Below are 23377 nucleotides of genomic sequence, written 5' to 3'. Positions count from 1 at the left end.
TTTTATCTACAACTTCATACTGATCATTTAAGTATGTTTAGTGACTTTGGGAAATACCTGTAACTGATCATTTAAGTATGTTTAGTGACTTTGGGAAATACCTGTATACTGGTGCCATTAACAGCCTGTACAGTATGAACTTTATAGTGTCAACTAGAATTTACATCTTCTAGTGGAAATATTTGGATAAATTGCAGGAGATGCTAATAACCTACAATTTTATTTCAGTACTGAATATTTGGGACCCTCAACTTCCTTTCTGATGTCTGCTAACAAACCATTAAAAGACGGATCATAAAACTCCACTCTAAACCATAAGCAGGAGGACATAATGCATGCAAAACTTCTAGTATTGTGGTCATGAATTGAAAAGTTCATCCTAAATTCACTCTTGTTATAAGGTGACATCCATTACTGATGTGTGGTATTTTCTTTAAAATTTCGACCCCGCCCCCCCTCCCTTCCCCATGGTGAGATTTAATGAGATGTGGTGGAAATCCCTCCCCCCTCCCCCTCTCACGTGAGGTTTAGAATGTAGTTGGGTAAAAATACCAAAAACAGATTTTTTTTATCTGTTTTAAACATTAATTAAAACCCTTTAATAAAACCGTATTTTATTTATAAAATGTAGGAAATAGTAGAATAAAATTTTCACTCTACAGCGGAGTGTGCGCTGATATGAAACTTCCTGGCAGATTAAAACTGTGTGCCGGACCGAGACTCGAACTCGGGACCTTTGCCTTTCACAGGCAAGTGCTCTACCAGAGATGTCAGTCGAGGTGGAAGTACAGAGGCAAAGATGATGTTGAATGACAGGTGAGGTACACGTGGCAGCAACTTGAAATTAGCGGAGGTTGAGGCCAGGTGGGTAACGGGAAGAGAGAATATATTCAAGGGCAAGTTCCCATCTCCAGAGTTCTGACAAGTTGGTGTCAGTGGGAAGTATCCAGATAACCCGGATGGTGTAATACTGTGCCAAGATGTGCTGGCCATGCACCAAGGCATGTTCAGCCACAGGGTGATCCTCATTACCAACAAACACTGTCTGCCTGTGTCCGCTCATGCGAACGGACAGTTTGTTGCTGGTCATTCCCACATAGAAGGCTTCACAGTGTAGGCATGTCAATTGGTAAATCACGGGGGTGCTTTCACACGTGGCTCTGCCTTTGATCGTGTACACCTTCCGGGTTACAGGACTGGAGTAGGTGGTGGTGGGAGGGTGCATGGGACAGGTCTTACACCGGGGGCGGTTACAAGGGTAGGAACCAGAGGGTAGGGAAGGTGGTTTGGGGATTTCATAGGGATGAACCAAGAGGTTATGAAGGTTAGGTGGACGGCGGAAAGACACTCTTGGTGGAGTGGGGAGAATTTCATGGAGGATGGATCTCATTTCAGAGCAGGATTTGAGGAAGTCGTATCCCTGCTGGAGAGCCACATTCAGAGTCTGATTCTGGGTTTGAGGGGATGAGGAAGTGGCTCTAGTTATTTGCTTCTGTACCAGGTCGGGAGGGTAGTTGCGGGATGCGAAAGCTGTTTTCAGGTTATTGGTGTAATGGTTCAGGGATTCAGGACTGGAGCAGATTCTTTTGCCATGAAGACCTAAGCTGTAGGGAAGCGACCGTTTGATATGGAATGGGTTGCAGCTGTCAAAATGGAGGTACTGTTGCTTGTTGGTGGGTTTGATGTGGACGGATGTGTGAAGCTGGCCATTGGACAGATTGAGGTCAACATCGAGGAAAGTGGCATGGGATTTGGAGTAGGACCAGTTGAATCTGATGGAACCAAAGGAGTTGAGGTTGGAGAGGAAATTCTGGAGTTGTTCTTCACTGTGATTCTAGATCATGAAGATGTCATCAATAAATCTGTACCAAACTTTGGGTTGGCAGGCTTGGGTAACCAAGAAGGCTTCCTCTAAGTCACCCATAAATAGGTTGGCGTATGAGGGGGCCATCCTGGTACCCATGGTTGTTCCCTTTAATTGTTGGTATGTCTGGCCTTCAAAAGTGAAGAAGTTGTGGGTTAGGATGAAGCTGGCTAAGGTAATGAGGAAAGCGGTTTTAGGTAGGATAGCAGGTCATCGGCGTGAAAGGAAATGCTCCATAGCAGTGAAGCCCTGGGCGCGCGGGAGATTTGTGTATAAGGAAGTGGCATCAATGGTTACAAGGATGGTTTCCGGGGGTAACAGATTGGGGAAGGATTCCAGGCGTTCGAGAAAATGGTTGGTGTCTTTGATAAAGGATGGGAGACTGCATGTAATGGGTTGCAGGTGTTGATCTACGTAGGCAGAGATACTTTCTGTGGGGGCTTGGTAACCAGCTACAATGAATGGGGCGGCCGGGATGATTGGGTTTGTGAATTTTAGGAAGTAGGTAGAAGGTAGGGGTGCGGGGTGTCGGGGGGTCAGGAGGTTGATGGAGTCAAGTGAAAGGTTTTGTAGGGGGCCTAAGGTTCTGAGGATCCCTTGAAGCTCTGCCTGGACATCAGGAACGGGATTACCTTGGCAAACTTTGTATGTAGTGTTATCTGAAAGTTAACGCAGTCCCTCAGCCACATACTCCTGACAATCAAGTACTACGGTCGTGGAACCCTTGTCAGCCGGAAGAATGACGATGGATCGGTCAGCCATCAGATCACGGATAGCCTGGGCTTCAGCTGTGGTGATGTTGGGAGTAGAATTAAGGCTTTTCAAGAAGGATTGAGAGGCAAGGATGGAAGTGAGAAATTCCTGGAAGGTTTGGAGAGGGTGATTTTGTGGAAGAGGAGGTGGGTCCCACCGTGACGGAGGACGGAACTGTTCCAAACAGGGTTCAATTTGGATAGTGTCTTGGGGAGTTGGATCATTAGGAGTAGGATTAGGATTATTTTTCTTCGTGGCAAAGTGATATTTCCAGCAGAGAGTACGAGTGTAGGACAGTAAATCTTTGATGAGGGCTGTTTAGTTGAATCTGGGAGTAGGCCTTTGGATAGGACAGACGTTTCGGATTGGGACAGAGGTTTGGAGGAAAGGTTAACTACTGAATTGGGGTGTTGTGGTTCCAGATTGTGTTGATTACAATTTTGAGGTTTTGGGGGGACTGGAGCTGGAAGTGGGAAATTGAGTAGATGGCAGAGACTGGGTCTGTGTCCAATGAGAGGAGGTTGAGGTTTGTTGGAAAGGTTGTGGAGGGTGAGTGAGTTGCCTTTCCAGAGGTGGGAAACCAGGAGATTGGACAGTTTTTTGAGGTGGAGGTTGGCATGCTGTTCTAATTTGCGGTTGGCCTGTAGGAGGATGCTCTGAACAGCTGGCATGGATGTGGGAGAGGAAAGATTGAGGACTTTTATTAGGGACAGGAGTTGATGGGTGTGTTCATTGGCTGAGTTGATGTGTAGGTGAGGGCTATGGATTGTTCAGTTAGGAACTGGTATAGGGACTGATGGAAAGAAGGGTTACAGCGAGAGATGGGAACTTTAAGTGTGAAGCCTTTGGGGGTAATGCCAAATGTCAGACAAGCCCGAGTAACTAAAATACAGGAGCGTAATCTGGCTAAAGCGAAGGCATGTTTGCAGAGGGAATGTAAATAAAACTTAATGGGGTCGTTGTGGGGATGCTGTTACCCTACCTAAAACCTCTTTCCTCATTACCTTAGCCAGCTTTATCCTAACCCACAACTTCTTCACTTTTGAAGGCCAGACATACCAACAATTAAAGGGAACAACCATGGGTACCAGGATGGCCCCCTCATATGCCAACCAATTTATGGGTGACTTAGAGGAAGCCTTCTTGCTTACCCAAGCCTGCCAACCCAAAGTTTGGTACAGATTTATTGATGACATCTTCATGATCTGCACTCACAGTTAAGAAGGACTCCAGAATTTCCTCTCCAACCTCAACTCCTTTGGTTCCACCAGAGTCACCTGGTCCTACTCCAAATCCCATGCCACTTTCCTCGATGTTGACCTGAATCTGTCCAATGGCCAGCTTCACACATCCGTCCTCATCAAACCCACCAACAAGCAACAGTACCTCCATTTTGACAGCTGCCACCTGTTCCATATCAAACGGTCGCTTCCCTACAGCTTAGGTCTTCGTGGCAAATGAATCTGCTCCAGTCCTGAATCCCTGAACCATTACACCAATAACCTGAAAACAGCTTTCGCATCCCGCAACTACAATCCTGACCTGGTACAGAAGCAAATAGCTAGGGGCACTTCCTCATACCCCTAAACCCAGAACCTCCTACAGAAGAACCCCAAAAGTGCCCCCCTTGTGACAGGATATTTTCCGGGACTGGATCAGACTCTGAATGTGGCTCTCCGGCAGGGATACAACTTCCTCAAATCCTGCCCTGAAATGAGATCCATCCTTCATGAAATCCTCCCCACTCCACCAAGAGTGTCTTTCCACCGTCCACCTAACCTTCGTAACCACTTAGTTCATCCCTATGAAATCCCCAAACCACCTTCCCTACCCTCTGGCTCCTACCCTTGTAACCACCCCCAGTGTAAAACCTGTCCCATGCACCCTCCCACCACCACCACCACCACCACCTACTCCAGTCCTGTAACCCGGAAGTTGTACATGATCAAAGGCAGAGCCACGTGTGAAAGCACCCACATGATTTACCAACTGGCATGCCTACACTGTGAAGCCTTTTATGTGGGAATGACCAGCAACAAACTGTCCACTCGCATGGGCGGAAACAGGCAGACAGTGTTTATTGGTAATGATGATCACCTTGCTCTTGAATATATTCTCTCTTCCCATTACCCACCAGGCCTCAACTTCCACTAATTTCAAGTTGCTGCCGCGCGTACCTCACCTGTCATTCAACAACATATTTGCCTCTGTACTTCCACCTCGACTGACATCTCTGCCCAACCTATTTGCATTTACATATGTCTGCCTGTGTCTGTATATTGTGTGTGTGTGTGTGTGTGTGTGTGTGTGTGTGTGTGTGTGTGTGTGTGTGTGTGTGTGTGTGTGTGTGGGCGCACGCGTGCGAGCGAGTGTATACCTGTCCTTCTTTCCCCAAAACTTAAGTCTTTCCACTCCCGGGATTGAAATGTCTCCTTACCCTCTCCCTTAAAACCCACTCCTTTTGTCTTTCTCTCTCCTTCCCTCTTTCCTGATGAAGCAACCTTGGGTTGTGAAAGCTTGAAATTTGTGTGTGTGTGTGTTTGTGTGTTTTTTATTGTCTCTATCAACATACCAAAGCTTTCGTTTTGTAAGTTACAGCATCTTTGTTTTTAAATATATAATGTATATGGATAGATAAAAAAAATCTACTCACCAAGTGGCGGCAGTGGGACACACAAAAGGACTTAATGTTTACAAGCTTTCGGAGCTAATGGCTCCTTCTTCTGGTAGAAGAGTTGAAGGGGAAGGAAGAGGGGCGAAGGAAAAGGACTGGAGATGTTTAGGGAAAGGGGTACAGTTCAGAAAAGTCACCCAGAACCCAGGTAAGGGGAGACTTACCGCACAGGATGAGAAAAGAAGACTGATTGTTGGGGGTGGAGATTTGAAAACCTGAGAGCTTAAAGGTGGAAGACAGGGTAATATGTAAAACAGAGATTACTTCTAAAACATTGTACACAAGTTAATAAGAGTGAAAAGCTAAGTGCATTTTATGTAACAGAGTTGGGAGGGAGAACGGTGAAAAATAGACTGGTCAAAAAATGAAAGACGTAGAAAAATGTAGAAAACTAAAATGATATAAATAAACTGTGTGGTTTCAGTTGCCTGAGACTGCAGTCTCTCTCTCTCTCTCTCTCTCTCTCTCTCTCTCTCTCTCTCTCTCTCTCTCTCTCTCTCTGTGTGTGTGTGTGTGTGTGTGTGTGTGTGTGTGTGTGTGTGATAATATTGTTACATTCCATCCTGGATTTTCCATTGTTTGAAATCCTTTTGTGTGTGTGTTCCCCTGCCGCCGCTTGGTGAGCCGATTTTTAATCTATCCATTTACATTATATTCTGGGTTTTATTCAGGCAGACATACACAAGAAGGACAAAAAGGCTGACAAAAATAGCGTTAACCATTTTGACGGATCCCTAAAAATGACCTTTGTTGCTATATTATATACATTAAATGTCACTGAACCTTTCCTTACTTTACAGAGGAAAGAAAACAGTGTACCTCCTTTTGACCCGTATGACAGCGTAGCTTTTCAATCTCTTCAACTATATCATCAGTAAGAGAATTCTTGTCAGTGAAGGGCACCGAGAGTGTCTGACCAGATGACGCAATTGAAAAGCCTGTGTCATCGGATGTACTGTATGGCCTGATACAGGGCAAAGAGTTCTGCTGTAAATACTCACCAGTGTCCCAGAAGCGGACACTAAAAAAAGGCGGTGCCAATTATGAAGGAACACCATACACCACAGTCAGTCTGAGAGCCATCAGCGTACACAAAAGTACTATCGTAAAGTTCTGTGTGAAGATTGTGAAACTGAAGCCAATAGAGCTAGGCTGGAGTAGTGTCCTCAGGAAGCGAATGAAGGCCAAGGTGGGGAAGGTTCAGGTAGCGTGAAGTTAAGCTGTCAGAGCAATAGCCAACGAACTCCAGGAGGTAACAGAAGAGGGACACGCCCCACACTGGCGATCAAAGGAGTTATCGAAGGAGGTGGTATAGAATGGGTGGCCATGCATGGCAGACATATGGCATGCGTATCTGCTGAGGAGAAAGTCATGGTGGTAGGATAGTGGTAGTCAGTCAGCTTCTGCATACAGTCTCTCAACCAGGCCAAGGTAAACACTCCACACGTAAAGGTGATCAAGACATTGCTGAATATGCCATGGAGAACTGCAACAGACAGAAAAATCGCCAACAAAAAGGAAGCCGGATATGACCGGTGGGAGACAGGCCATTATATGGTTAATCACGATAGCAAAGAGGATGACACTCAGGACGGAACCCTGAGGCACACCGTTTTTCTGGATAAAGTTGTCTGACAAGGCACAATCCACACGTACCTTGAAACCTCAGTCTGTTAAAAATTTCTCGAGGAAACGGGACATGCAACCACGGAAACCCCATGTGTAGAGTGTACAGAGGATACCAGTCCTCCAGCAGGTGTCATACACTTTCCCCAAATCAAAAAACACAGCCACAATCTAGGATTTCCACAGAAAACCATTCACGGCATGGGTGGACAACGTAACGAGATGGTTAACTGCTTAATGCTGGGCTTGAAATTCACAAATGGTTCACATGGCTCTGAGCACTATGGGACTTAACAGCTGTGGTCATCAGTCCCCTAGAACTTAGAACTACTTAAACCTAACTAACCTAAGGACATCACACACATCCATGCCCGAGGCAGGATTCGAACCTGCGACCGTAGCAGTCGCACGGTTCCGGACTGCGCGCCTAGAACCGCGAGACCACCGCGGCCGGCTTGAAATTCACACTGTACAGTGATTAGTAAATTGCGAGATTCAAGCCAGCAAACCAGCAGGGCATGAATCACACATTCCATCAACTTGCAAACACAGCTGGTGAGAGGAATGGGGCAGTAGCTTGAAGTGTGTGAAGGTGTTTGTCCTTACCAGGCTTAGGTATGGGTATGACACTGGCTTCCCGCCAGTGACTGGAAAACGTGCCCTCTGCCCTGAAGCGGTTGTACATATGAAAGAGAAATTGCTTGCCCGCAAGAGAAAGGTGCTGCAACATCTGAATGTGAACATTGTCTGGCCCTGGGGCAGAAGATTTTGATGAAGTAAGAGCATGATCTTCCTGATAGTAAAGGCGGCCTTCTAGCTTTCACTATTCTGAGAAGAGAAGGGTTATTGCCCAAGCCTCCTCCACTTGTTTCTGATGGAGGAAGGCAGGGTGATAGTGGGAGGACTCAAAATCTCTGCAAAATGGCAGCCCAAGGTGTTGGAGATAGCAATAGGGTCCATTATGATATCCCCTGTTATGTCCAGGCCAGAAATTTGGGAATGGACCAAGGTTCCAGCGAGCCATCAGAGGTTGGTCCACATGACAGAAGAGGGAGTGGAACTAATAAAACTACTAGTAAATTAGATCCTGTTAGCTTTTTTGCTATTCCGAAGAACATGATATTGTGCAGCTGTTTATTGTGATCGCAGTTTGGCATCTTAGGATGATGGTTACAAATGTGGAGAGCATGTCTCCATGCACGAATTGCATCGCAGCATGCCCCAGTCAACCAAGAGACTGGGATACGGCATGCTAAAGAAGAAATGCGAGGAATGGAATGTTCTGCAGTAGTTAGGTTGACATTTGTAAGATATTCTACCTTGTCATCACAACAGTGAAAATGTTGTTCATCAAAGGTCACCAGGGAGGAGTAAAGCCGCCATTTGACCTTAGAAAGCTGCCATCTGGGTGTGCACGTAGGTGGAGTAGGTGTCAGTATACAGACAGCACACGGGAAATGGTCACTTGAGTATGTGTCAGACAGAACAGACCACTCAAGATGATGGGCAAGCTGGGCAGTGCAGAAGGATAAGTCCAAATGGGAATAGATGTGTGTGGAGTCTGAAAGGAATGTGGGTGATCCCATGTTAAAGCAGATGAAGTTAAGTTGACTGAGAAGGTCAAACACGAGCACACCTCTTGGAGAGGTTCTGGGAGGATCCCAAAGGCGACAGTGTGCATTAAAGTCACCAAGAAAGGGGCGCAATAACTGCCCAAGCTAGAGGAAGTCTGTCCTGGTGACATCGAATGATGGAGGGATGCAAACAGTACAAACGGAAAAGGTCAAGTGAGCAAGGAAAAGGCAGATTGCAACAGCTTGAAGCTGGGTAGTCAGGAAGACGGGTTGACTATAAATGTTATCCTGGATGAGCAGCATCACTCCTCTATGAGATGGAATGTCCTCCTCAGGGGATGGTCAAAGCAGACCAGGAAGAAATACGAGAGTTCAAAGCTGTCATGAGGATGCAACTTTGTATCCTGGAGGCAGAGAACAAGTGGAAGCTGTGATTCTAAGAATAGCCATAAGTCCCCTTTATTGGAGCGAAGGACGTGAACATTCCACACGAGAATCGTGAAGGGGAAAGGAGAGGAGGGAAAAAATACAGTGCACGAAGGCTGGAGGATCCTGCTCCATAAGGTCTACAGAGGCATCAGCATTCTCCATCTGTCAGTCTCTGGAGTCCATGGCAGAAAAATGATCGGCGGTGCACACTGGCAACATGGAGGTCGGTCAGGCAAGGGTATCACATGGCGACAATGTCGGAGAGGGTCTCCGAGTCGGCAAAGGAGAAGTCCATTTCCCTTCGTTTGACTTCTTGGAGACTTTCCGGCTGGTAGAGAAAGACTCAGATGTTTATTGGCTGAAGAGATGTAGGAAGTCTTCGCAGGAGTATTCCTTCTGTCCTCTCTGGCCTGTCAGTTGTGTAGCAGGTGACTTTGCCCCATGAGGCAAAAGTTTCGAGGATTGTTGCACAGCTGGAGGAGGAGACAGGGACATTACCATGATGCTGGGCAATTTCACAACCATGGTGTTAATTTTAGGTCACGTGTCTACATGGCCACGTCCTTTGTGGAGCGAGATGTGGCAAGAACAGTACTGTAGGTGCCAGATGGTACAACCCATGGTTTCCGACTAGCCAACAACTTCCGAGCAACCGGGTAAGCCAATTTTTCCTCCACCCAGATCTCCTGGACAGCCCACTCGAGATACACTGGACAATTTCACAGCACGGTTAACATTGCAGTTGATACAGCAGGGAGAAAGAGGCGGATAATCACCCTCGTGAATATCCCTACCGCAGGTTACGCATTTGGCCGAGCGTCGACAGGACAGTCGGGTGTGGTTGCAATGACGACACTTGTAGCACTGCATCGAGTTAGGAATGTACGGTTGTACTGTGATAACTTTGTAGCCTGCTTTGATCTTTGATAGAAGCACCACTCTACCAAAAGCAAGAAAGAGAGTGTGTGTGGGCACTAAGGATAAATCTACTTTTTTAATCACACAACAGACTGCCACAATGGCCTGATCGAGCACCTTCCGTTCCTCACCTGCAGCCTGCCAGTAGCACCTGGCGGTACATCTCGACGGAGGACTTGCCGCCGAACTGGCGGCCCGTCAGGTAGGTGTTGTGCGAGCTGTTGATGTAGTAGTGGGCCAGTGGCTGGTCCATGTCCATGTAGAAGTCCAGCCGGTCCAGGAAGACGGGCGCATTCTCATCGGACATCAGGTACCGAATCAGTCCGTCCTTTGTCAGCTTCTCTGTGGGGGGAGGAAAAAAGTGAGCCCGACCATAATTGTTGCAGACACTATTTGTTACAGACTACTTCTCACTTAGGCAGGTAGGAAAGCGAGAACTATTTCCGTGCTGAGAATGTACACTTAACAATTCTGTCAGCAGTTGCAGTATCTATATTAGGTGACTAACTTCAGATTTTAAAGGTTCATTTTCGAACCTGACCCATTGATGCTGCAGTGACAGTGCCTCATCTTAATACTAAACATCTGTGTGGAAACACATGGTTTATAAATGTCTACAGAATACATGCTACAATCCACACATGCCTCTTACCAAGACAATCATTAATAATTGCTTTAAGAAATTTAATAAAGTCGCTGGCTCCCTGCCAGCAAAATGTTGAAACTGAAAAACTAAAAATATGTATGCTTTTCTCAGTACATTTTTAATTTCATTCATTCATTCATTCATTCACTCAATCCCTTTACTGGGTTCTGCAGGGCTATTTTGTGAAATAAGGCAGCAAGTTTCTGTCATCTGACATATTTCGAAGTACAGTCCACACACATGAAAATTACTGTTCAGGTAGACCAAAACTTTCCAAGGCCACAACGTTGAGCAATGAAACTATGACATTTGTTTAACTTTTGCATAGTCTGGTAGCCGAATAACGTATTAGTACAATGCTTTTTCAGCAGTGGCACGACTTTTGCTAGTTTTGAGAACATCTGGAAATATACGAATTACCACTGAAAGAGTGAAGATCATTGAAAATGACATTACTGCATGCAGAGTGCATGCTTTTTATATGAAGTGGTGGTACAGTAGTGCTTCAATTATCAAAATTGGTTGGTTGGTTGTACCGGGGGAGCATGGGTGTTTGGAAAACTGGTTTATTCGGATAATCAAACTGTATGCTTTTATTTATCAATTTACCAATAAAAACTACACACATTTGTAATAACATGAATCTCTTTTGTTATTAGAAAGGCAAGCACAATAGGAATGTATGCAGCACAAAATAGTAAACAAAGAACTGTTTAATACATATGAATTAATCCATAAAAAAATTCTTAATTTTGGTCTGTCTAAGCAAGCTTACCCACTTACGAGCAGCTAAGCAACCCACTTTTTCCAGGACTGATATGTGATGCTGGTCGCTGTCATCTTCAGCTTCAAATCAATGTAAGGCAGTATCTAAACATGCATATGCTTTAGAAGTAGGCGTCATATTTTTGTCTTCATTTTCTGGATCACTAGATGATGAGATGCTGGTGGCATCAGCTTTATCAGTGATGAGGTTTACAATTTTGTTATCCTGCACGATTTGGTGCCCTCGTTTGTCGACACTCATCCACTCTACGTCTTCCTCCTAACATTCATGTCAAGTGAGTTCACTCGTCATACTGAGCATTTCAGCTACATCTTTCTGTTTGTCATTTTCAATCGGACATTTAGAGCTTTCAACTATATCCAAAATTTCATTCCATGTGTTTTTTCAGAATCTGTCCCTTTACACTACCCCATGCTTGTAAGATTATGCAGGATGCCTCTTTTGCATCAATATTTTTATGGTTTCTTAACAGATTTTCTTTTCCCTCCTCTCCTCTTTCTAAGAATAACTTATGTAACAATTCTTTTCTATATCATCATTTGAAAGTCTCAATAATACCTCAATCCATAAAACGTAATAAGCAGATTATGTTAAGAAAATCTTTTAGAAACTTATTCTGCTTGTTTAAGATGTCAGGTGAGGCTGAGTTGAGGTGTTGTCAAAAAGTGCTAATGTTTTTTTCCCTTTTGCCATTCTTTAACTGCTTAACTTTTACAGAGGGTCAAAAACCATTTTGTAGTATTGTACTATACATCCAGATGCTCTTTTGTGAAACGTAAACATTATCTATGGTAGACATTAATATGTCTGTTCAATGTTTGAAACAAAGTGGTTTCTTACTTTGACCAGTGATGAGCATAAGCAATCAATGGTGACCAGTAGCATCAGAACAAGCTAAAGCAGTAATGTAATCCTTGCTTACTTTAGGACCTAGTGCTGCTAATTCATGACATGAAGCAAGAGCTTTTCTTGACAGTGCTTTCCAATTGAGTTCAGTTTTGTCAAAAGTGCAAATATTTTCGATGGCATAATCTTCTTGTCTTAATACATTCTTTAGTTTGATTTTGAAATATCCAACTGATAAAGGACCAGCAGATAGTTTTTCTCCTCATATTTGAAGCTCACAAATGCCATGTCTTGACAAAGCATTTAACCAGCCAGTGCTCACTTTAAAATTTGACTGCCCTCCAAGATTTTCACTAAACTGAATTTCTTGAATACAATGATTCGATCGGATGCTTGGGGTAATATGGAAGGACAACAGAGTGCCAGATGATTGGAGAAAGAGAGTTACAATACCACTGTTTAAGAGAGGAAGTAAAAAGAAGAGCATCAGTTACCAAGAAATCTTACTGATACCATGCTGTCTTAAGGTAATGGAAAAGGCCATAGAAAAGAGACAGAGAAAAATCCTAGAATATCAGTTTGAGGAACAACAACCTGAATTCAGAAGTAACAGGGGAATGGAAGATCTTTTTTTCCCCCTGTCAGTTAATGGAGAAGTACTGGGAAAAAGCAAAGGATCTGATAACAGTATTCCTGGATTTGGAAAAGGCATGCAACAGTGTATCAAGGGATAAAATATGAGAATGCTTGACAAAAAATAATGTTCCTGATTCACTAACTAAAAAAATTGAGATACTGTATGAAGTTTGTGAAAGTAGTGTACAAGTAGTAGATGGAAGATAAAAATAGTCATGACAAGGAGAGGTGTTCAAGTACGGCAGTTCACTTTCCCCGTTACTTTTCATTACATTTATGGACACAAGTGTGAAAGAAATAAAGGAAGTAGAAAATGAGGATCTTAATGCTTTTGCTTTTGCTGATGACTTCATTATCTGGGCAGAAATGGAAATCGACCTTCGGAGGAGACGAGATTACTGGAATAAAATTTTAAAGAATTTGAGTTGACTGTGAGTAAGAATAAGGCAGTGGCAATGAAGATGAGTGGGACACACACACCATGTAATAACATACTGCAAGTAGAGAAGACTGAATGTGTGAAAAGTTTCAAGTAACTTAGCAGTGTCATATCAAGAGAGAGAATTGCTGAACTAGAAGCTTTCAGAAGAGGAGCAGAAGGATTCAGCTTTTTCCACCAAGCATGAACCCTAATCTAGGACAAAGTGGTCCCTTTAAGATCCAAGCAGACCATGTATAAAACCTGTCTCCTGCCAATCATGACATATCACCTGGAAACCTGTGCCATAATAAGAGAGAAGAGGTTCAGATGCAGGCGTGTGAAACAAAGTTTCTTAGGTCAGCTCTACAAAAAACCAGGAGAGAGAGAGAGAGAGAGTCAGGAACAAATAGATAAGGAGAGACCTGCAGGTGACCTCAACCATAGAGGAAAGAATGAGTGCTGCAAGGTTGAACTGGCTAGGTCATGTGAAGCAAATGCACCCACCTGGAGCTCCATGTCAGTATTTGGGGACGGACCAGGAGAAAGATCAACTGAGTGCCCTACGAAGAGATGGACAAACTAGATTAACAAAGATCTCAAGAGGAGAGTGGGTAATGAAGGATGCAGTGGACAAATAAAAGCTACACCACGACAGAAATCGATAGACACATATTGTTCACAAAGGTTTTCCTCATGTTTTTTCAAAAAAATCACTTGTACACAGCATCATCTAGAACGACATTTGTGGCAAGCTGTGCAGTTTTACGACTTGCCAATCAATCAGCAGAATTGAACTCAGGTACCAACCTCTTATTCATTGGTTGCAGATTCAGCTTCTTCTAACCTTTTATTAAACTGGTTCATCTCTCTCAGAGAGAACAATGTTTCATTTATGCAGCAAAGCTGACAAGAGTAATTGTAACGGAGCACAAACAGTTACAACTGTCATCAAGTCAGCACTGTCGCCAGGGATGGGAGTCTGTAACGATGGAGGCTGGCCCACACGAGCAAGTAACAGTTGGGTCAAGCAGTCGTCCAGTCAACTGATGTTCAGATAACAGATGTTATACTGTACTTCACCAGTACCTCTCAAAGTTTTATTAGTTAAATTATTTCATTTTACTCAAATTTCAACAGTCTGTTTTGAAGACAGAGGGAAAAGCTTTTGCAATCTCAAATTTCCCAGAGAAATGCACTGTCAGCCCTCTACAGTTCCCCCGAGTTACGTCGCCATATGGAAGACTGGAGCGGAGTGGACTGGGCTGCTGGCAGCTGCCAACAAGTGGCAAACACACAGTTCTGATGATATTTTACTACAGTTTCTCTTTAGGTAATAGCTGACACAACTCATTTTGCGTGACAAGTTTCGTAACCTAGTATTGTGACAAATTACTATTTCTAGCATCATAACTCCACTGTTCGTTTTTCTATCTCTAGGCTTCAAAACTGTCAGTAAACTTTTGGGCAGCTGTGTATCTGTTACAACAATATTACAGAAACGTGTTTTAATGCCTTCCATTACCCTTTTTTTTTTTTTTTTTTTTGTTACTGATCACCAAACTGTCAACATGAACTGTCAGATAAGAGACAGAGCATGGCCAGCTGTCTCAAGCTCTCACGAAATCCCTCTTGTGGCTGCAGCTGGAAACTGTCCACCCTTAACAGTGTGCAGCACACGAAGCAAACTGTGTAAGTGCTGCTCCACAAGTTTGCCCTGAAACGTTCGTCAGTGGACCCAGATCCTTTCTCTGCACTACTACACAATTAGAACTGGTCCAAATAAAGGCCAGTGGCCTCAGTTTGACACACAAGATGTGATTAAATGTTTTGGCTACTCCTCTACTGTTATAAATAAACTGCAGCAGTCTGACTACTTGCAGAAAGATTCTGACACCCAACTATCAGACTGAAAACTGTGCATTGCTAACAATTCCACACACCACCTCCAGCCAATTTCTAACAGCTTCTGCCAACTGTCTGCACAGCAGCAAAACGAGAACAGTGTTTAAAATCAGTTGGTCAAATGACACATAGAAACACCCCCCCTTTTAACCCTAGAGTCGGTGTGCTGGTGTATTTTATACACCAAACTCACTTTTTGCACTCTACATGAAGAAGGCCAACGTTATATCCATCTAAGTGCTGTACCTTTCTAGTCATTGTTTAGCTTATGTTTAGTTGTGTCAGAGAGGTTACAGCACTGACAGGTCTAGGGGACCGATAAGTTATTCCTGGAACTGCAGCAGTGGTGTACTGTATACATCACGTGCCTGGTCTCTTAAGTACTATTTCAAATTGTCAAAATAATCTTTTGTACATTTACACAATGTGATGTGCCAAAAAGTGGTGTATTTTAGAGATGTACATTATTATGCTTCATTAGCTGCTAACTAAAGTTCGTTTTCTGATTGCAGGGTGAAAGAATGCTTGACAGAGGAGAAATTAGAGTAGACTCACTTAGAGATTCTTGCGGAAGAATATGACAGAAGAGATGTTGATGATGATGTTTTCTGATGGAGAGGATGAAATAATATTACCAAGTGATCATGATGGTCACTCTAAAATTGAATGTAATGAAAGATTACCTTCGTTAGACACTGAAGACAATATAATTATTGGTAATGGCAAACAAACAAACAAACAAAATGGATGAAAACTGATATGCATAAAAAACATCACATTTGCTAACAAGAAATATTATCAAGACCTTTACAAGCCCTAAAATGATAGCACGAAGTACTGACGAGGAAACTGAATCATTCCATAAATGACAGATGAAATTGTGCACCTTACAAATGTACACATTCACAGAAAACAGAAAGAGGAAAATTATTCTAGAAACAGGAATGTTAAGCTGACAGACTGTAACAAAATTTCTGCAGTATTAGACATTCTTTATTTGATTGGCCTCAAAGATTGAAACCACACAAAGGTGTAGGAACTTGGGTCAAATGAAGAACCCAAATTATTGTTTTGAGAGAGCCTGCATGAGATACAAGAGTTTTTTAACGTTTCTCAGGTTTATCAGATTTGATGATATAGAAACTAGGGATATGATATGTGAAACAGATACATTATCAGCTCTTAGGAGCTTTCTGAATACATTTGTGGAAAATTGCATAGATAGTTATGATCTTCGAGAATTTGTTACTATTGATAAGAAAGTAAAAGCAATCAGAGGCCATTGCATCTTCATACAAACATTCCCAACAAACCAGCCTCAAAATATTTGCTCTGTGTGATGCCAAGTCATTCTACACTCTTTTTCAGAATATTGTGGCAAATAGCCAGAAGGACCATTTTGTGTTTGTAATAAGCTATTTGCTACAGTATGTACTCTAACCGCATGAGTAAAAGGCACAAATATAAATGTGACACCAGATAACTGGTATACTAGCTACTTACTGGCTCTCTCCCTGGTGAAAAACAATATAACTTATACAGGAACCATACACAAGCATAAAAATGAAATACTACCCGAGTTTTTGTCCAACGAGAACCGAGAAATCAGTTCAGCAGTTTTGGGATGCTAGAATGACATTACTACGGTACTGTACGTACCTAAACATAATGCATCTCTTCTACACATTTCCACAATGTACAGTGAGGTAACAGTATGTGAGGCCAATACGAAGCCTCACATTATAGCTAGATTGTAATAAGACAAATGGTGGGGTCTAATCTGTTGACCAACTGCGCAATAAATATTAAGTAATGCAAATGACAAGAAGATGGATTGACTATACAATATGCACTGTCAAACGCGGCTGGTATCGATGCATGTGTGTTATTTCGAGCAAATGAAAAGAAGGAGAAATTTCCAAGTACAGTTCTTCTAAAGAACCTTTCTTTTTAACTCATAAAACCACAACTTATCAAAAGATGTGCGATACCAAGTGTACCACTTGATGCTGGCACACACGTGTGCTGTTACAGAGTTCAAGAGATGCATATACAAGAGCAACCAGTAAAGCAAAAAGGCAGATGTAGAATTGTGGAAGGGCAAAGAAAAGCTTCACAACAATAAGTTGTAGCTCTTGTAATGATTTTGTCTGCGAAAGTCGTTCTCAAACAACAGTTCTCTGCAAAAAACAGTGTTTGTTCTTCCAAAGTAGAAAGCAATTAATTTGTAACTAAATTATTCCAGTGCTCCTGTAACTATTAAGAGTGCACCTTCTCTAGGATTAAGTTTCTACAGTAACAGTTGGAATTTATTGGACGTTATCAGATCCTGCTGAGGCCACTTCGTCCATTCACCATTAACCGCTAAACACCAAACGGCACCCACAGCCACCATCTGACAGTCAAGCACACACCTGCTCAGGTAAATACTTGTATCCTACTGCCCAAAGGGTTGCCAGCTGTCAACCTGATATAACGACAATGAGAACAATGATTATAATAATAATAATAATAATAATAATAATAATAATAAAACTTTTCCGTATATTTGCCAGTTTTTGTAAAATTATTATTTTATATGTCCTTTCCATTTGTTCCCCTTTCCTCAGTTCAGTTTGTATAAAGCACACTTCTCGTAAATACGGCAACAAAAGCAGCGTGTGCCCATAAAAAAGGTAGAGCTGTCAAGCACAGTCTACATTGTTATGTTTTCTGTGAGTAAAACATTTCACAGGTGAAACACTCCCCAATTCGGACCTCCAGGTGGTGATTACTCAGAAAGATATCATCCGGGAGAAAAATCAACATTCTGCAGCTCAAAGTGTGGTTTGTTACTTCCATTAAAGTGAATGCTTTATCGTCGCCAAGATATGTAGAGCGCTGACAGCAAATGCAGTAAATCTAGTTTATACACATACTACCTCTGTAGGTGATGAAGATAGTGGATGAATGTATTATGGGTTAAAATAAATTTTTCACATAGTGAAGAGTAAAATTTAATTCAAATGGGGGACTGGAGTGCAATACTATGAAAATGAAGAGGAGGAAAATAGTAAGAGAATACAGAGTGTAGGAAAGGAGTGAAAGGGGAAGCCACCTGGTTGAATGAATACTGCACAGAGCAGAGTTTAATCATTGCTATCATTCAGTTTAAGAACCACAACAGAATGCCACAAGTGTGGAGGAGAGCTGGGGTTATCGGTAGGTTTCTGATAAAGATATTCTGAAACTAGATTAAAAATTGCACCACATTTCCAGGAGCAGACGCGGACTGTGGCCGTAATCTATTAGTTATTAACTGATGCAACTGCACAAAGTTAGGGAACAGAACCCATATAATTTAGAGGAACCAGAGGTTTTCGAAAGCCCCAGAGGTTGCCCGCGACAGGCCTTTCACCAGCAGGAGAGGCAGTGATGGGGCAGGGTCACAGGCAGAGGTGCACACTATCTGTTACCTTTTATCTACTGCCGACACTTTTGTCCGTTATATTTGCTCACAGTCCATTTGTTATGAGCTGGTCTCTGACAGTCATGTATTCATATTTTTCCCTAACTTCTTTAGTCTCTATTCCTTTACACTTACAGTTGAGAAAAAAAAGACATAGTCCCACACAACTGAAGAGAGAAACAGTCATGTGGTGCTGCCACTTGGGACACCCAGAGGGGCAGTTCAGCCACCAATTGAAAAGGCTCCCGTCGCTCGGCACACGACGGCATCCGTGCTCACAGTGTGTGCGAGTCGTGTGGCATGTGCATCTGTTGAGTAGAGACTGCTGTAATGGGAGCATGTATGGATGGATCACCACTGACAGTAACGTGTGCCCTCATTCTCCGAGACACTGTGGCCAGCTTCAGAATGTAGCCAGGGATACCGAGAGGTTCAATGTTCTGGGACAGCGGACATTAAGTCTAGTGATTGCGAACTTTTTGTCATGATTACTAGCAATAATTTTTTTCTTTCACCACCAAGATCCAAACCAGCTATCTCCGAGCAGAGTGCCACCACACAGGCACGTATTAGTGACCTCGGCTATGGAACAGGTGTTACTGATAGAGCTATGTAAGTCCCCAGAATTCTGAAAGCTGCTGCCTGTGTCTCACATCTACCTGTCGACCCAGCCGATTTCTCTCGCGAGTACAGCTATCGTACTTTTCATTATTCCTTATGTAGCCCGACATTTTCATTTTGATTAAGTAAATGGAAATTAACCATAGTTCCAAAGGACCAATGAAATGACTCACTCTCATTCTTGGCTTCCTCATCCTGTTCGTATGTCGTTATTATTTCTGCAGCCCGCTTCTCATCGTACAGTGGGTACAGAATTTCATTGAGGCGAGGATCACGCTGCTTCTCGTTGAGGAACGTGATGAACTGATCAAGGTTAATCCTGTCGGCTTTTCCCTGTGTTCTGGAAAAGTTAAATATAAATTACGAGTATTGTCAAAATAAAGAGAACTCACTCACAATTACATCCAAAAGTTAAACTCAATACTAGAATAGGCTATCTGTTTGACGAAAAACATTTATGTGCACTCAAAATGATCACCTAACAATCGAAATGTTGTTAAACTGTAGTTTTAGTTAGCTGAAATCTGTTCAGATTTTACTCTTGGTTTTCAGTTAAGAACTTAACATACATTACACAATCTTGTAGAAGATACTCTTCTCAAATTGTACATGTCATATGCATCTCCACAAGACTAATTTGAGTAAATGCATCCACATGTGCTATTCTCATGGAAAAAACAAAGAATTACTTATGCAAAAATCTGAAACAGTTTGCAACAATGGAATCAAATACTACGAAAGAAAAAGAACTGAAAAGTAACATATTGTAGGTCTGACCACATCATAGCAATTGCAAATGTTGAGACACCCAGACGCAATTGAAACCATCCAGAAAGTACCAATTTGTGTTTCAACTCTCCACCACTGAATGGCAACATTACACACACAGCAAATAAGTTTGCGTCCATCAGTGCACGAGAAAGTCTTAGCACCCTGCCCGTATCATTCCTCCCATTAATGCAATTCTCTCAGTGTGTACAGAGCTGCAGGAGTGTCTTAACAGAGTGAACACTTATTATTAGTTTACCCACATTTGGAGACTGTCATTGCTCGGCAACTGTGTACTGAACTTATGAACAGCTGCTCCAATAGCTAATATGTTCCTTACTTTTGTCCACAATCTGTTTTTAATTCCACATTTAAGTCATTCTCTAGAGGATCTGAAAATTGGCATGCAGTGAAGCAAAGACAATGTAATAAAATACTGTACTATACTAAAGTCCTGTAGGAAGACCCACTTATGAACGATCACTCATTTCGAATAATATATGCATAATTTCTGGGGATCTGTAAACAACCGTCAATGACTGGATAAGTACGAATAATCACTTCTGGCTACAAGTGTATTGAGAGAGACTGCGACGGTCAACTATTTTGAAAACGCAATACGATGTATACGTGCTCATTTACAAGATACAACTCAGGGGATACGAATTCTATTGTGGAATGACCATTACTCAAGTGCATTCCCTCCTCATTCTCACTCGTCACGTCACTCCAGGTGTGGTCCTCATGCCGGTAAACTCTTCACCTGAGAACTGGAAAAGTGAAGATGTGTAAAGGTGTTGCAGCATTTCTAGTGCCCATTTCTGTAAAGGCAGGTGGTCTCTGCACCCCAACTGCTACAATGCAACGAACGGATATTCCCCTGAAAGCCAGTTTTACTGCTTAAAAGGTGACCTCCGCTTGAAAGGTGCCAGTCTTGAGCTCCAGGTAATCATCACCTCAAAAGGGCCAAATTCTGTACGTACAGTGCAAAAGAAAGTGTCATAAAGACAGGCAGGCCTGCGTCAAAAGAGAGACACTATTATCCTTCTGTTCCTGAATGTCTACGAAGCCATATTAACACAGAACAATTTTACTGTATTTTATGAGTGAAAATTAATGTTTAGGACCCCACCACATTGAGGTCATCAGAGGCAGACTAGACTCTCGCATCAGACAAAGGTGGATAAGGAAATTGGCCGTGGCCTTTCGTAGGGACTGTCCCCACCTTTCACACCGATTCAGAGAAATCGAGGAAACATAAACCTGGGTGGTAAGGTGGGGATTCAAACAACTAAACCAACAACTGTCGAGTATTCGACCGCGATTCACCTCGCTCGGTCTCTTTCGAAAGAGCAAAGAGACATGTCAAATATGTGTTATTTTGCATTAAATTCAATTATAGATTTATTTATCTATGTCACCATGTTGCAATTCACACTTAAGTGCCCGGAAAGAGGTTCACTGAACCACTTTCACACTATTTCTCTATCATTCCACACTCTAAATCACACAAATCAACTAAATAACTGAAACACCTAGGGATAACAACTACGAATAACTTAGATTGGAAAAATCGCATAGATAATGTTGTGGCAAAGATGAACCAAAGAGTGTATTTTATTAGCAGACAACTTAGAAATGCAATAAGTCCACTGTTGAGGCTGCCTACACTACACTTGTCTATCCTCTATTCGAGTATTGCTGTGTGGTATGAGATCCTTACCAGAAAGGATTGACGGAAGACATCAGAAAAATTCAAAAAATGGCAGTTTGTTTTATATTATAGAGAAATAGGGGAGACAATGTCACAGATACAAGAGTTGGGGTGGCACTCATTAAAACAAAGAAGTTTTTCACTGTGGTGAGATCTTCTCACGAAACTTCCACCTCCAACTTTCTGCTCTGAATGCAAAAATATTTTGTAGGCACCCACATATGTAGGTTGAATGACCATCGAAATAAAATAAGAGAAATCGGAGCTTGCATGGAGAGACTTAAGTGTTCACTTGTGCTCCACACTGTAGTTCTACACCTAAATACATCTTTGTAACTGTTTCTTTGCGCGCCTTATTCTTCATGTGTACTATGCACTGAAAGTGGTGAGTGATGTTTAACATGTGTGAGACTCTGCACAAATGGAGCATAAGAAAACTAACAGCTAGCAAAACAAAGCAGAAACTCACACATCAAAAATGACACAGTACAAAGAAATACACACTTGAAAATGGGAATCTTTTCCCGAAATGCATTGAGTAAACCACAAATAAAAGAAAATCATAACTGGTAGCAGAAAGTTCTTTATAAAAAAAAACACTACAATAGTTTGTTCAGCACAGGATATTTACTTTCTGTACACCTATGAACATTTTGATAGTAAGGGATATTTAACATTTTAAACTACAGTACCAGACCACAGTGTGGAAAAATGTGAGGAATCAGAAGCACGGAAACAATCAAAACACCAATATTTGTTAGGATGCTATTTATGTCCAATTATTTGTTACAAAAGCCACATATGAGGTCTACAACAAACAATGGGAAGAGTAATAGCTCATAAAGAAGATCAAATTTGTAGCCAAACTTTTGGACTGTATCCTCACTCAGAGCTTTTCGAGGAAAAGTACTTACATTGACTGGAACAGTTCTTCGATATCATTCCTTGGACATATTTTGTGGTACAATGCGTAAAATTTGTCAAACGTGAAATCTGCAGGCTCAATTACATCATTCTGAAAAAAAGGAAGCAAAAACAATTACTGTTGGTCACGTAGCGAATATCTGAAATATAAGTTAATACAAAAGGGAACTGAATCTAAAATGTGGTCAAGTGCTTTAATCATCTGGTGAAGGACTATTGGTTATATAGGGCATGGAGAAGGCAGGCACAGTGAGAAGGAGAGAGGAAGGGGGGAGGGGGGCGAAGGAGTATAAATGAGGGAAGGTGCCAATGGTCATTCAGTGATTGCTTGCCATCATATGTTGGTTTTATTTTATTCTATAACACATTAAATTTGCAGCTGCATTAAAATATTTTTTTCTAATGTTAAAAAATACAATACAGCCTACTTTTAACATAAACACACACACACACTCACACACACACACACACACACACAATCCCACCTCAGTTCTCAAATTCTCATAGTACAGGGTGATTCAAAAAGAATACCACAACTTTAAAAATGTGTATTTAATGAAAGAAACATAATATAACCTTTTTTTTATACATCATTACAAAGAGTATTTAAAAAGGTTTTTTTTCACTCAAAAACAAGTTCAGAGATGTTCAATATGGCCCCCTCCAGACACTCGAGCAATATCAACCCGATACTCCAACTCGTTCCACACTCTCTGTAGCATATCAGGCGTAACAGTTTGGATAGCTGCTGTTATTTCTCGTTTCAAATCATCAATGGTGGCTGGGAGAGGTCGCCGAAACACCATATCCTTAACATACCCCCATA

The 23377-nt window shown here is 42.2% G+C and overlaps 1 protein-coding gene across 5 annotated transcripts in view; it reads right to left on the bottom strand.

Annotated features, from left to right (window-relative positions):
- Positions 1 to 23377, bottom strand: part of LOC126424758 (1-phosphatidylinositol 4,5-bisphosphate phosphodiesterase) — a 449937-nt gene that overhangs the window by 67343 nt on the left and 359217 nt on the right. For all 5 annotated transcript variants that reach the window (XM_050087500.1, XM_050087498.1, XM_050087497.1 and 2 more), the window contains 3 exons: positions 22542 to 22642; positions 19319 to 19485; positions 9970 to 10180 (listed from right to left, as the gene is read on the bottom strand). In XM_050087500.1, coding sequence (XP_049943457.1) covers positions 9970 to 10180; positions 19319 to 19485; positions 22542 to 22642 — 479 coding nt within the window. The remainder of the gene's footprint in view (positions 1 to 9969; positions 10181 to 19318; positions 19486 to 22541; positions 22643 to 23377) is intronic.

Source organism: Schistocerca serialis, chromosome 10 (assembly GCF_023864345.2).
Source record: "Schistocerca serialis cubense isolate TAMUIC-IGC-003099 chromosome 10, iqSchSeri2.2, whole genome shotgun sequence".
In the NCBI taxonomy this organism is placed as follows: domain Eukaryota; kingdom Metazoa; phylum Arthropoda; class Insecta; order Orthoptera; family Acrididae; genus Schistocerca; species Schistocerca serialis.
This window is presented reverse-complemented; position numbering and strand designations above follow the sequence as displayed.